The sequence below is a fragment of the Periplaneta americana genome, chromosome 3 (assembly GCF_040183065.1).
Source record: "Periplaneta americana isolate PAMFEO1 chromosome 3, P.americana_PAMFEO1_priV1, whole genome shotgun sequence".
NCBI classification, from domain to species: Eukaryota; Metazoa; Arthropoda; class Insecta; order Blattodea; family Blattidae; genus Periplaneta; species Periplaneta americana.
The window spans coordinates 119,735,952-119,752,525 of record NC_091119.1 but is presented as its reverse complement, the minus strand read 5'-3'; the positions used below and the strand labels follow the sequence as shown (position 1 = coordinate 119,752,525).

The following is a 16,574-nucleotide window of genomic DNA, read 5'->3' as shown; positions in this document are numbered from 1 at the left end:
TGACTCTGTCGGTAAGTTGGTCTACATAACTGGTTTCATATGGATAAATGATGTAAGTAAAGAAAAAAAACTTCGTAGAATAACTGCTTCAATGCATGAAAACGGCCAATGGAGCAAAAGATGTCTTATTTCGTACATAAAAACCGAAATATGTTTAATTTATATTCACATAAATATAAAACCAAAAGATTAGACAACATATGCTCGATAGAACCTAAATATATCACAACTGTAGCATATAATCACAGTAGCAACTTCGGTTCAAGGCTTTATAACAAAATAATAGCTAAATTCCCAAACATACAATTTGCTAATGCTCCTTAGTTTAAAAAATAAATTAAAAATTGCTGTTTAGAGAGAAAATTTAAAGTTCAATTATTGTGACATCTGTTTTTTTTATACTTTTTACTCTGTTATTTAATAAAATGTCTTAACATTATGTGGAATGCCCCCTGAGCACGAGTTATGTAATTTACTCTTTCTGAGGGTGCTGATGTTTTCATATCAAAAAAGCAATATATATCTTTGTTCTGGCAATGAAGTATTATTATTATTAGTATTATTATTATTATTATTATTATTATTATTATTATTATTATATAGTTTTTACAGACTACACAAAACTAGAGAGATATTGACAGTTCAGCGGCTTCAAGGCGTCACCGTGGCAACCGCTCAAATCAGCCATTCGAAGTCCACAGTGACAGGTCGGCATTGCCGATTCTTTCACAGCCAGCATGTGATAGCCAGCTGTTTTGTTCGGAAGAGTTTAATCTTCATTACTGTGTAAGAGAAGGTATTTGTGTTCTGTCGAGGCTGTTGTTTTCTAGTTATTCCGGCGACATGTTTATATTACTATGTTAAAAAGAGATGCAAATTCTGCTATGAGATGCGGAATCTTCCATTACAGTGTTTCTTCTCTGCACATTATTCTAAGAATTTGGTTTTAAATATAAAAAAAAGTAAATGGTCGCAAGATATTAATGAGAGAACTGACACTATCATTGTGGTTTCTCATCATTCCTCATTGTTCTGTAAAGCAAACTTTTACTGAAGTATACCTCGGAAAGTTAACATATTGCCTGCACGAATTTTTAAAATCACTGTCCAATTCTGAGTGAGCAATGTAACTCCATTTAGTGATATGATTCTGAAGGGATTAATTTTCCTTGTAGGATCCAATATGTGTCCGAGGAAGAACAATTATTTGTACACCTCTTAAGCCTGATTAGTGAAATATGCTACTAGTCAGCAATGGATGGGGACTTAGTTGTCTCATGAGTGATGCCTTACTGATGTCACTTATGAGGTTCAAACCTGTCTTCGTACAGGTAACTAAACAACAACTTGTAAGATCATCAGAAACAGGATCGCCATCATCTTTCGCCCTATTTACCCGTCTTAGCCCAAACTCATTACAGATGTACAAATTGTTTATAAATGATTAAATAATGTTAATTATAGCCTAAAGTAGTCATGTTTATTGAGAATTCATGGAAAATCATATTTGCAAACGGACTGTAGGGGTGTCACTGTAGGTGACATTGGGCAATACATCTTATTGTCACATTTAATGACTGCAATATCATATTTTATTCAGTGGAGAATATTTAAAATAGCATATATGTAATAATACTACTGGATGAGACTGGATCGCTGGCTGGATGTCTGTATGGATCTTTCCCATAGAGACCACAACATACTTGCACGATATTTCGCCGGAATTCACAATATGTCAAGTCTTTTTGTATTGCATCTCTTCTTGATACTAACTACGCATTATGACAGGCTGCATCGAGATCAAATGCAAAAGTGGGTACCACCATTTCGTTCCATGAAAGCTCACTTTCAAAGAATGAACATTTTCGTCAAATCCATGTATTTGATGTACTATTCAATAACCGAAGGGCAATCCACTTGAATTTTGCTTCGTTTGCCTGCAATAACACTGACTCGATCTACTTTCAAAATTGGAGTTACATGGTGGCAGTTTGAAGCAAGAGTGACAATATTATCATCATGCCATCGACTCCCCCTAGTAGCCGCAGGACCTTGACGTTGGTGGGGGAGCCTGTGAGTACCAATGAAACCGGGGGCTGTACTGGTAGAGTTACTCATGCCAGAGAGATCCCGGTGGAGGTACCTGACAAAGAAGCGGCTTACCAAAATACCAAATGAAATCCAACCCAATTGGGGCTTCCAGCTGGAGAACCTTGGTGGGACTCCCAGTTGGAGCACCACTTTGGTGTACGGGTTGGTCTACCCAAGCCAAGGTGGAAAGCATCGTGCCGAGGGCTGAATGGCACTGGGGTAGCAAAATATTCAGTGTCGCTAATGATCTCTGTAGGGCACCAGGCGACACCCTGCAGTACTTGGCCTTCCCAAAATATTCGGGGCTCTGTGTTGGGTGACCTTTAGTTCCCTGGTTCTCGTGGGACCAAAATGCAGGACACAAGAACAAAAGAGGATGTTAGAGACTCTCCAGCTGAGAGACATCTAACATCGGATAAAGGGATGGGGATCACTGCCTCTTCCATAAACAGGCTGCACCTGGGCTCGAAAAGGCTATCAGGGGCAGAAAGAAAGAGAAGGAGAAGGGAAAGGGAAGCGATGTTGAGAGCCGGGAGCACTGCGCACCCAGGCCCTTCATCTCTACCCACTGGTGTTGTGAGCGGAGCCGAACCAAAGACTCCCAAGAGGACTAGGTCTAGCACTGCCACTCCACCCTCGGCAGGGACTCAGCCTGTAAAGAGACCCAAGGGCATTGTTCCTGAAGTCTCTTACAGTGAGGCCTTAGCAACCTTTAAAATGGCTATCGTCGGGACATCATATCCTGATGACAAGCTAATAGAAAGTGACATTGGTCACATTCAGGCAGCGATCCTTAGGGGATTAGATGGCGCGCAATCTGGCGAGCCTCTACCACTCCTCAGGACATTTTCATTACAAGATGAGGCCCTGATCTACTATTGTGAGGATCAGAACTCATGTTTATGGCTCCAGAAATGCCTTAATGGAACAACAATTAGGAATAATTTTGTTCTAAAAGTAATGGATGCCAAGGAACTACCCAAACCAGTTAAGGTAGCCTTTAGGACCCGGCATCTTACGACCTCGGATCCTAAGGTGCTGCTGAAACGAGTTCAACTACTTAATCAAGGGCTCTGCACAGAGCATTGGAAAGTGGTTAATAAACAGACCGATTCAACTGGTCAGCGTTTAATTTTGCTGATAGACCAGGAATCGGCTGCAAAAATTTCAGAGAAGGGACTGACTGCCTATACTGGGGTAGACAAGGGTCAATTCAAGATCCTACTCGACCCCAATAAAAAAGGCGACTCAAGACGCTCAAGAGGCAGCTGCTGGAGTGGATGATTCTCCGGAGTCCATGGAGACTGGAATCCCGGAGGAAATTCCCGCTCAAGAGGCTGTATAAGTGAGTATTTTAATTGGGCAATTATGAAAGTAATTCAAATTAACCTTCACCATTGCAAGGCAGCTTCTGCCTTACTAAGCAAGAAACTGGCTAGTGAAAATATAGACATTGCTCTCATACAAGAACCATGGGTATACAGGGGATTTGTTAGGGGAGTTAACTGTACTGGAGGCACTCTTTACTGCCCCAATACTGACAATCCAAGAACTTGCATTTATGTTAGAGACTGGATGAATGCATTGCTTAAAGTAGAGTTCTGTTCCAGGGATGTAACTACTATAGAGACGTCCATAAGGGAGGGGGGCAGAAAGAGGATTTTACAATTCTCATCTGCCTACCTTCCTTATGATGAACCTAACCCACCATCGGAAACGGCGAGGAGACTCGTCTCCCACTGCAAGGAAACGGGTAAGGAACTCATCATAGGGATTGATGCCAACGCTCACCATGTGCTGTGGGGAAGCACCGACATCAATCCAAGGGGCGAACAGCTGCTGGAATATCTGGTAAGTACGGACCTGAATATTCTAAACAAAGGTAACGAACCAACTTTTGTTAATTCACAGAGAAGGGAAGTTATTGATCTCACGCTGGGGACTAAATTGGTTGAGGACCTAGTTTCTAACTGGTATGTATCATCAGATATGTCTGCATCTGATCATAGATATATATACTTTAGAATTAAATCACAGATCACTAATCCAGTGATCATTAGGAACCCGAGGAATACCGACTGGGACGCATACAGGATGGACCTATCGGTATTGACAGCGGGTATATCAAGGGACATTCGTTCTATAATAGATGTGGAGTTTGCAGTTGACCAGTTGCAACAGTCAATTCTCCTATCATATTATGATAATTGCCATGCTAAGGTCGCAGGCTCGCCAAGACTGGTTCCTTGGTGGTCAAAAGAGCTAAGCGAACTTAGATGTAATACAAGGAAACTTTTCAAACTTGCTAGGAGAACTGGTGATTGGATTACCTATCAGAGGGAACTCACCAGTTACAACAAGGCTATTCGGAAAGCAAAAAGGCAATCATGGAGGGAGCACTGTGAAGGGATCGAAAGTATTCCTAGCAGTGCCAAACTCATGAAGCTAATGGCAAAAAGTGTTCCACAGGCATGGAGACAGACCAAGGTTATATTTATACCAAAACCGGGGCGTCCAAGCTATGCTGTTGCGAAAGCATACCGCCCGATCAGTCTCTCCTCGTTTCTTTTAAAGACACTAGAGAGATTAGTGGATAGACACATTAGGGACAAGGTGTTGAAGGAGTTTCCTTTACATAAGTACCAGTTTGCCTATCTACCTGGGAAATCTACAGAAGCAGCACTTCATCAGGTAGTCTCGTCTATTGAGAAGGGGCTGGCTTTTAAAGAAATTGCCATAGGAGCATTTCTGGATGTTGAAGGAGCGTTTGATAAAACTTCTTGCGAAGTAATACTAACAGCACTTCAAGAACACAATGTACCTCCGCTTATTTGCAAGTGGATACATTACATGTTAAAAAGCAGGCAAATTACCATGAGCTTGGTTGGGGAAACACTCGGGGTGTCTGTGGCTGGGGGCTGCCCACAGGGAGGCGTTCTTTCACCTCTGCTGTGGGACCTGGTAGTGGATGCCTTGTTGCGAGAACTCAACGAGGCTGGGTATTTTGCCATTGGATATGCAGACGATATTGCTGTAATCGTAAAAGGGAAATTTCCCACCACAGTCGTTGACGTGCTCCAAGTAGCACTGAAAAAGATTGAAAATTGGTGTAACAGAACTAAGCTTTCTGTTAATCCTAACAAGACGGCACTGGTACCTTTCACAAGGATGAGATCTGTGGGGAACCTTAGGGAACCCACACTCTTCGGTGAAAGAATACCATACTCTTCACAGGTTAAATACCTTGGACTTATTCTAGACAAGAAATTAACCTGGAAAGATCATTTAGATTATTGCATAGCCAAAGCATATAGGGTCTTTTGGACCTGTAGAAGGATGCTTGGCAAAACATGGGGTCTAAAACCTAGGATTGTGTACTGGATATACATTACTATGGTTAGCCCTATACTCTCTTATGCTGCATTTATGTGGTGGCCAAGAGTTAAATTAAGGAACTGTAGAACAGAACTCAACAAGTTGCAAAGAGTGTTCTGCATTTCAGTAACGGGAGCCTTTAGAACAACTCCTACAGCGGCAATTGAAATGCTAATAGGACTCACTCCTCTACATATTTGGATTGAAGCTGAAGCCCTTAAGGCATTTCACAGAATTTGCTGTCAGACAAAGGTGTTCAATGTGGAACACATTAATTATCTCAAACTCCCTTGGGATAGGAGTGTCAGTGATGCCCTGAGGATGGAAACTGACATCTTAGAACCAAGTTCACAGTTACCTATCCAGAACGTAGTGAATGGAAGGATCGGACTAAACTGATTAACAATAAGGGCCCAGTTTGGTATACTGATGGCTCCAAAACCAAATCAGGAACCGGGGCTGGATTGTTTGGCAATGGTACCAGACTTTCTTTTAGCCTGGGTCAATACGCCACTATCTTTCAGGCTGAGGTCTTTGTTATCTTAGCCAGTGTAAGGGAAAATATTAGGAGGGGCTACTTAGGCAGACACATCCTTATACTTTCTGATAGCCAGGCGGCACTAAAGGCGATTGAATCGCCTTCGGTTAAGTCGAAACTGATACTGGAGTGCCGGAATACCCTCATGACTCTGGCAAACACTAACTCGGTTCATCTGAGGTGGGTGCCAGGACATGCAGGGATTCACGGAAACGAGAGGGCGGATGAGGCTGCTAAAGATGGAGCTGACACCCCATTTATAGGACCAGAACCTGTGTTGGGACTATCTTCAAGACCAATTAAGCAGGTCATCAGGGATTGGGCTCACAGAAGACATATTAGTGACTGGAACTCAATTAAGGGCTGTAATCACAGCAAGGCCCTTATCAAAGGTCTTGCAAGGACAAAATCGAATGAGCTGCTGAGACTTAGCAAAAAGCAGCTCTCCTGGGCAACAGGATTTCTTACAGGACACTGTGCCCTGAAGAAAAACTTATACAGGATGGGACTTATTACTGACCCACTGTGTATAAGATGTTCACAAGGAGATGAGTCAGTAACTCATCTGCTGTGCGTTTGCAATGCGCTTGCGCAACAAAGAGCTCTCTTTTTTGGGAATCACTTTCCAAAACTTGAAGAGATCTCAAAGGTCCCAGTCCAAAGTTTGATACAGTTCATCAAGAACTTGAAACTTTTGGACTGAAAGGGATGAACGACGGGGATGCGCAATAGATCTTATAGGTCGCAGTGCTTGGGCCGGTAGGAACACCCCTGTTAAATCTAATCTAATCATGCCATCGAACAACAGCATCATCCTGTGTCACAGCGTAAGATAATGCACCACGATTGTGCTTTTTCGTGTGCTTAGCATCATTCTTCAACCACACACTTCCCCATGGGTTTTTTCTAATGGTTTCTGTTCCTCCATTTGTGTTCAGTAAGAAAGGACAACAGCTTGAGACTTGTGAAGAAATTGTCAAAGCAAAAACTAAGGTGAAAAAGCTGCCGGTAATCCGCTTTCAAGTTCCAACACAACGGCAGGTACTAACCCATATTCTGCTTGGCCTGTTTAGCTCCTTGGTATGGCTCAAACGCAGCGAGATAGCCAAGACGTGTAGCTGCTGACCATAGTTTATATCTAAAATGCAATGGCTTTCCATGAATATGCTGATTGGCACTATGTCTCCCATAATAGGGAACCATTGTTTCATGAATAGATTTGTGACTCGACCATACCTTTTCAAACTGTTGGCCAAAATTATCATTTAGAATCTCGAAGTATCTTCGAACTTTACCAAATTCATCATTAGGAGGAAGATTGAAATTGTCCGAAAGATGTAAATATTTATGGATTTCTGTAAACCTACTTCTCCTCATGGTATTGGATACAAATTCATTGTGTACATCTGATTTTGTTTCACAAAATATTGTTATGCTTTGGGGAGACATGTAGCCCGTCAGTAAGAGAATGGCAATGTAAACTTTTTATATCATTTTTGTCCAATTCAATAGAATGATTCCTTTGGAGGGCATACAATTTTGACATTTTACACATGATAGCGAGTATTTCTTCACTGAACAGGAGCTCGAAACATTAGACAGGAGTAAGTTTTGATTCATTATTATCTGTAAATGTTTCATCTAAGTCGCCTCTTCCAGATTTACAAGTAAAGATTTGTTCTTTGTCAGACCACTTTTTATTACGAAAAGAAATATTAGAAGTAGATTTTTTTTTTTTTTTTTTCTCTCTGCTGAAGTCTGACTAATAAGCGAAATAGATTGTCTTTCATCGCGAGAAATGTTAGAATAACACTGTATTCTTTCGTAGACCATAATTATTTCTTCCTTGTATATTCATATCTGAATTCGGTAGTTTGTTTTTGTCTGTTGAAACTTGAGTGTTTATTTCCTCAATATAAGAACTGGACATTGTTATCTCGTCAATTGTTGATGATCTCGGGCTATTTCCTTCATCATTATCTATTAGTACGTCATTGGCAGAAGTAACGTTGCCTTCAAATGTAGATCTGAGTATTCTTCCTGGAAGATGGTTGATGTCACTGGTTGTTTCATCACCACTTTCCTCATCGATAACTGGTCCATCAGCCGGTGGAAATATAGTAATATCACTTACAGGCGATGCTCCAACTGTATCTTCGTCCATATCTCCAGTATTTCATATACAGTCAGACTATAGAAGAAAAATAAGTAACATAACTATACTAATATAATGAGATCGGACGTTTAATGTACCTGACCAATGTCACCTGGAGGTGACATGACAATTTGTAGTCCCTATATACACTATATGCACCTTTTTTACTAATTTATGAAAATTGCATATAAAATATCGATAGTTTAGTAATGTATATATGGAAACAAAAATAAAACTACATAACTCTTAGTTCTATTTTCACAAGCCATTATGTGAAGTGCGCACAAAGTTGAGATTCTTCTGCATCCACGCTGATATTTTCTTCTCTACTGCTGCAGATTTACGAGCTAGTCGCCAAAAATGGTTGAAATTCAGTTGCCAGATGTCTATTAAGGCATTGTCGACGGCGATTTATGATTAAATATATTTATTGGTAATTTTGGAAAGCTTGTTAGGAGCGTCACCTGTAGGTGACATTGGGACATCAAGAGTTAAGTCATTGGGATAAAGTGAAATAGGCTCCATTGATTCCACGTCATTTTTACTGATATAGTACTCATATCTGAAACACCTAGCTCAGATAAACCACACGCCCCACTATTTTCTGTATTGTTCACCACATTATGACACTCAGATTTATGTAGGCTTGACACTTCTCCACGAGACAGTGTTAGCTGATATAAGGTAGTTCCATGGAGCTAAAACTGTATCTTTCCTTTATAACTTCTAATTTATATCATGAAATCTTGATTACGGTTGATACTACATACTGTTTGCACACTGTATCATATTCACATTCAGTCACTCATTTATTACTTTTATAATAATAATAATAATAATAATAATAATAATAATAATAATAATAATAATAATAATAATACAAATTTACGAGTTTGCGTCAGTTGCTCAGTTCTGACACGGCACGCAGCTGGCGCAATCAGCCGCACAACTATACGTCACTTCCTTTCCTAATGTCAGAGAGGTAACTGTCAATACCTTTCTAATTTTGTATAGACTGTAGTCATGAAAGTGACTGATCAAATGTTTATTCTATGCTTATTTTGATTCCTCTGTGTCTAAAATACATAATTTTAGTGCCTCACCATCCGAGGTTTAGACTTGTCAAATAGTCAACTGCACTCTGTGTGTAATTAGGTCCAATCACTAGTCAGATGCTACAATGATCAGACTCCTATACTGAGTTATTTAAAGCTATGACATATTTATTCTGCCCTGTTAGATGCTACACCAAGCGAAGAAGCTGACAAACAACCTGGTCCTCTTCAGAGAGAACTCTGGCGAAAAAATCGGATTCTGTTTTATAATAGGTATGTGGCCACACTACCCAATTATCTCCTGGCTTAGCTGCCTCACGAGCGATGCCTTATTGGCGTCACTTACGAAGTTCCAACCTGTCTACAGGAAGTTGACTAAAGAATAACAACAGATATGTTGGAATAATATTTCTTAAATACTGCTTAGATGTCAAGTTGCTATAATTAATTTAAGCTACTATAGCACTGCTGCAACTCATAGTTAAGAAAGACTGAATGGACTGACACTACTTAAGACACATAGGAAAGTGAAAATAACACTTTTTCAACAGAATAACTTTGCAACGATGGAGAATGGATTTTGCTTCATAATTGAATCCTGAATTGCAGAAATCCCACAAGTCACAATTTTTCTCAAATTCAATTTTTCATATGGTTGTAATATTCATATAAAAGCCTTTCAAGTGGTGCAGAAATTCCACAGCTCCAGTGCTCTGTCTACATTTCACAGCAGCAATAAGTTACAATGAATTGCAGGAATACAATAAATTCAGGGCATGTGGAATTTTTTAGATATTAAAGAAAAAAATCAGTTCGCTTTCTTTGTTTCTTATAGGTTTAAAAACATTTTAGGAATTAATTATGCTATTCAGATGAGTTTGTATTTTTGTAAGTTATGCTTGTGTTGTTGTTTTTTTTTTTTTAATTTCTCGGTTTAAATATACATTTAAAGCTATTTATAAAATAATTATCCTTCTCTGTCGTCTTCACCTAAACACTGCTTTAAAGAAATAAAATTATTGTTACTAGTCGTGAATTGCAGAAATTCCACATGTCCAGGCATTTCAGATTTGTTTCCAGAAAATACTAAAGAAAAGAAATTAAAGTTCATGTATGTGAAACACTGTATTGTTTCCATAAAAAACAGTCGTTTAAAATACCAAAAGCTTTTTAAGATAATCAGTTTCTTGTGCCTCCTGAAAAATTTATTTAATTGGACATGTGGAGTTTCTGCAATTCACGATTAATTTACTTTTGGTGAGCTGAATTTAATATTGCATGTAAGTTAGTTATGGGTAAATTTGCCAAGAAACGTTCTCAAAACTTTGCCCTGCCATCTTAAATTCCTGGTTAGGCCACTGGATACATTAACACCATTAATGCACCATTAATTGAGCAACTTTTAACAATCTTGTGGAAGTCGTTAGAATCATCAGAAAAAATGTTAGTATCTGATTTCTGTTTCCCTGACTAGATTATCAATGACTACTGCAATTTCTTATGCCTGCAGAGAGATGTCCAGGCAATGTAAAGCGGAAAATTTGTGCGAGAAATGGCAGCCAGTGTTAAGTCCTTTTAATTCAGACACAAAATTATTTTACATGACATAAATATATGACATGGAATTCCCAACTTTACTTCCCTTCCAAAAAAAACCATGTAATTTATACTTTATTACAATTATTCATAATCCTTGCCAGCATTAGAATTCAGAACCTCACATCTAGTGGTAAGAATGGTAACCACTGGATCACTGGAAGTGAACTATATTTAATTGTTTTATCCACAAGATTGTATTTAATTTTCTTTGTAGAATATTGAAATCAGTGTTGTTGAGATCAAAGATGATACTTCGACTATTTAGTGCTGTTTCAAATTATGGAAAAGTTCTGTTATTATTAAGTTCAATGTTAACTCCTCATCAATACTACTACCACAATATATGCAATTCCGTAAGAAAATAGTCTACAAAGATCATATTATAGATATGTTAAGATTTTACATTTTGACAACTTGGATTATGGTACATAAATATAATTACTTTTCATTTTTTTATTCTAGAAATGGTAAAAAAATATTGCCAATACATGAAACGCTTGAAGTGTGGCTTTACATGATACCTTCAATATTCTCACATAATTATGATTAATAAAAGAGACTGCTGCTTATAAAATTAATTGCCAATGACACTTAAGAGAAAAAAAAGGTTTGTATGTGCTTCATATTCATGACACATATTTCACAATCATCAGCAGATATTAATACTTGATGGTTTTGTTGCACCTTTGTTAGAAAAATTAGTTCAGATGACAAAGCAAACCAAGGAGTGAATTAGGTATCCAGAAAAGCAATGTTGTTGTTGTTTTCTAATGCAATGTACCTCGTTGGATTAGTAATGCTGATACCAACCACATCAACCTAAAGTAAGATGTGCTTAATTAAGTTAAAAACAGAACGAAATATTTATCTATATTTGCCAACAGTATCCAGATAAGACTCTAAATTCTAGCAACACTAGCAAAAGAGTATTCGTATCACTAACTGAAGGAAACTGTTGGAAATACGAAGTATGTTCTATGAGAAAAGAAAAATTCAGCTGGCATACAAACTGCAACAAAAAATGAATATGTCTTAATGCTACATTCTCATTTAGAATCATATTAATGTTATTTATACAATGTGTACATTGTACCTTCTTTGAATGAGATATTTATATTTTCCTAGAAACTTAAGAAAATGTCTAGAGTGAAGAATGTTTTTGTTCATACATACTATATGAAATCAACCCTCTATAAGGAAACAAATAGAATATTTACTCTATGCAACCCTTTTAAAAAATTAATAAAATATACATTTTTTTTTTTTTTTTTTTTACTTGTTGATTAAAAGTAAAACATGTCTGGAAGAAATCAAATTGTCAATTACACAAATACTGTATACAGACATCTTTTATCAAATGGCAGGTACTACCGGTACTTGACTTTGTGTCATTCACCCAATATAGACATTATTATACTTGAATTATAAAAATAAAAATACAAGTATAAATTTCTCATGCAACCAACTACGAGTTCACTAAAGTTCTACTTTAGTTACCGAAAAAATGTTAACAAAAAAAGAACAGGCTGATTGTTGTTCAGTCAACTGTCCGAAGACAGGTCTGAACCTCACAAGTGATACCAAGAAAACACCACTTATGAGGCAAATAGGGTAGGAGATAATGGGGTAGGATGGCCAGTTTCTTTCCCTCTCCATTGCATACATCGTCGACTAGCTACATATTGCACTAGTTAGACTTCAGATGCATACAAACATTGTTCTTCCTCTGACACGTATCAAGTGAGACGTACTGCCTGATAATAGAATTACCTATTAGCCAGAACCTCAATCAGAGGATAACAGGCTGATATGACTTGTAAAATCATGTGTGATTCTAAAATAATGATTAAATACAGATAGGAAAATACCATAATATGGAAAAGAGATAAACACCTACATTCTGCCAGTATTCAACAATCCCAACTTCAGATTATACCTCAGTCATATTAACACTTCCATTTAAGATTCTTTCAGTTTATTCAATCACAGACGAATACAAAATGGAAATTTTGCTTAACTGATTAACACTTTTCAGCATTTTCTCCCAAGAGGTACAATGTCGATTTCAAATTTCAGAGACACTATGAGGTTGGGCAACAAAACTCATATTAACTTAAATTTCTTTATATCTGCCATATTAAGTTTTTAACTGTGAAAAGTCAGACACACTCACTGATTTCTGTCGATTAAAACTAATATTATATAAGAAAACAAACCTTCCATCTTTCCCAATATGCCAATGCTATATTTTGCAGTACATTCCGTACAATATTGCCACAGCACAGTACACAGCTCACAAGCAACTTCAGCTTGACATGTCAATGTCTTCAACACCTTCTTCTACTTCTTCCTCCATGTCTATTTCTGAAAGTTCTTCCCAATTGTCTTCTGATTCACTTCCTAATGCTGCATCTTCCATTCCACTGCCTTCGTCTGAATCTGAAACAAGTTTACACCAAACCACATACTCAAGACAACACACATTTCCATTGCACATAAAGTGTATGTTGTTGTAAGTTAAATTCAATTACATGAAAGTTGAAAAATGATGATGCTGATGATGATACAGTATGTCTGTCAAGTCATAGTGGGTTTCAACTGATCATTGTAAGGTTGAAACATCCACTAAATGAAAGAATAACTCTTCAAATGTTTACTATAGGTTCGTTCCAACAAGCGGTTCATGGATCAGTTCATGTATGGTTCCTGTACCATCTTATGTGCATGCGCTAGTTGAGCATTTGCTATGGGATTGAAACTGGACTGGACACTGTTGGAACGCTTTCACGGATCGTTATGTACTAGGCTAAATCCAGAGATACTGTAACTATAATCATCTTTGCTAAGAACAGGAAGCATAATCATTATCATTTCGCAGCTAATTCTAATTGCAGAAAATATAATTTCGATCATTTTCTATAAAAAGATGACAAAAAATATGGAAGGCAAGAATTCCGCTAATTAAATGTCGTGTACTGGGGGATTCTCATCTAAAATAGTTCTTTTTTTTTAATTATTAATTTATGTACGTTATTTATTGTATTTTTAATCAAAGCCAAATGTTGACATTGTAATTAAGTTAACTATTTCAATACCCAAATAATTTCCATTCCCTTTCTTTTTGGCGAAAGTTTAAATTAAATCTCTAGTTTTATTATTCATCTGCACTGTCACTTTTCATCTTAACCTCAATGATATGAACAGTCAATCATGTCTTTCTTCAGTATCCAGGAGACGTTGATGAGCTTATGCGCATGCGCGTCACACATACTCTTCCGTACATGCCTCAATCCGCTGACTACTTCTGACCATTCCGAACTCGTGTCAAAAGTTTGTTGGAACGCCTGACTGCAGTCTGGTTCGGATTTTGTTGGAACGCTTTTTCTGTACTGCGCATGCTCATGATAGTTACAGACGGTTTCTGACTGTTGTTGGAACGAACCTTATGTATTCACTGAATTCCACTGGTTACCCAGCAGACATCTAAGCAGTACTACAGTTCCTGCCACATATGATTAAGAACATCAGGAGTGATGGATGTGATAGCTTCTCTGATTCACTCTTTTAAGTGGTTGTTGTTTAGTCAACTGTCCTAAGTGGTTAATATTACTAATAGGCACACTATCAATAGAAGTCTACAGGAAAGGGGCTGAGAGAGCATGATTCCATCACTTCTAATCCCTCTCTGAAAATATTTCATTTAGGAATTCTCAAACTATGCCAGAAAAGTGAAAAGGAGCACCATATTTCTGAAAGATTATTATGATACTGGAAATTTAAAGTAATACTAAAACTATGACCTGCTTTCATTTAACTGAAAGTATAAATTTAACATTACAACCAAGAAACTGTTTTTATAGATCGTGGTAAATCATACAATTTACGTCCACGTGTCAATTAAGGCAGTTTATCATCTGGAGTTTATTTTCTGGTCAATTCCTTTCCACTCATTATACAGTCCTACCCTGCATTTACAAATATCAAGATATTTTGTACCTTGATCCTGATACACAAGGAGACTTTCTCCAAGATCTCCATCAGCATTCCTCTTACTACTCTCTTGTATTTGATCCACTAACAAATCAAGACGACCACGAAGACGTGACAATGGTGCAAGCAGGCTCAATCTTGTTTCTACAAGTCCCAGAATAGGAGATAAAGTCTCTCTCACTTCGGAATTTGACATCAAGTGGGCTGCATGTGACCTAACAACAGCTTTCAACCAAAGAACTGCTATTTGACTCCTGAAAACACATATTACAATACGACTCTTTGAACATTACTCTTTATTTCGTGACTGACAATATACTAAAATAGTTTTTCTTTATTAACTATTTTTCACTATATTAATCTGTAACTGTATGCTGCAAACAAATCTGTTTCCAAGATAAAAAATATATACTTATAGAACTCACTTCTTGATTATGAGACAAAATCTTTCTTACTTCAGAAACTGACATCAACACTATCTGTTACACTGATCTTTTATATTAAGTTAAACTATACTGCTAAACAGATTAAGGGATATCCGAATATTAGTACCATATTATAATAGTAACACTTAAAATCATATGCAACATAGTACATAAACCACTTAACTAAAAACTGTGACATTGCATTGCACAGATTGAACCAACCAATATGCTACAAAACAATGAATCAGACTTTGGTGTCCACAACCAGCTACAAATACAGCTCACTTATAAGGGCGCTTTTACTATCATGTTTATAGCACAGACTTAACATGAATCAATGTCATTTGCAACTAGATTCAGCTTGGAGAGGCACTGCCATGTTGCAAGTAGGACAAATGCAGCAGGAAAGTAGTGCATAGACTAAGAGTCTCACGAAGTGTTGTCAAGTAGACTATGGACATACTTTCGGGATACTGATACTGACGTGGTCAAAGGTCGCCCAAGATGAAAAACACCACAGGATGATAGTTACATCAATCATTTGTGTCGGAGTCGCCAATGCAATGCCACTCAACTTCGATGGGAGTTTGTTTTAGTAACAGGAACACATATATTAACACAAATTATATGAAACTGTTCGCATGTAAGTGGGCTTTATGGACGACGACTAATGAGACGAGTTCCTCTTACTCCAGCTGCTTGGAGAGTCCATAAAGAATGGGCCGAAGAATATAGTAAATTTGGCCGACAATAATGGCAGTCAGTTCCATTCTCTGATGAATCTCATTTCGGCCTATATTCTGACAGCCATCGAATATGCACCTGAAGAGAACAAAGTAACAGAAATAACCTGTCTTTTTTCCATAGACAAATGTAATGTGAAGGCAGAATAATGGTTTGGGGATGCATACACATTGGAAGTTGTACGAACTTCTACGTTGTCCATGACATCACTGACAGGTGTGCGATACAGGGACGAGACTCTACTACCCAGTCATGCCTTATGTTGATGCAGTGGGTGAATAGTTTCTTCTTATGATCGGATGATGCTGCATAGAGCAGCAGTAATAGGAGAAATCTTGAACAACAAGGTATCAGTCGAATGAAATGGCCAACACAATCATCAGACCTCAAGCCCAGTGAGAATATCTGAGATGCTCTAGAAAGAATTGCAGATCGTCAAGCCCCTTCAGTGAACTTACAGCAGCTGGAAAACGGCATCTTAGAAGAGTGACAAAACATTCCTCAACAAGACCTAGATTGTCTAATAATGCCCATGCCTGACACGTGTGGAACTGTCCTAACAATGGCAGGACAGCATACAACTTCTTAAACCTTTACTTTTG

General features: G+C 37.8%; 1 protein-coding gene across 3 annotated transcripts in view; it reads right to left on the bottom strand.

Moving 5' to 3' along the window:
• Nucleotides 1-12,771: 12,771 nt before the first annotated feature.
• LOC138696452 (WD repeat-containing protein 43) overlaps nt 12,772-16,574 on the bottom strand; it is a 42,174-nt gene continuing 38,371 nt past the window's right edge. For 2 of the 3 annotated variants that reach the window (XM_069821442.1, XM_069821441.1), the window contains exons 9-10: nt 14,810-15,057; nt 13,031-13,252 (exon numbers count right to left, since the gene is read on the bottom strand). In XM_069821442.1, the coding sequence (XP_069677543.1) occupies nt 13,119-13,252; nt 14,810-15,057 (382 nt within the window). In that variant the 3' untranslated portion in view covers nt 13,031-13,118. Of the gene's footprint in view, nt 13,253-14,809; nt 15,058-16,574 lie in introns of all 3 variants that reach the window. The other variant, XM_069821440.1, reaches the window with a different exon arrangement.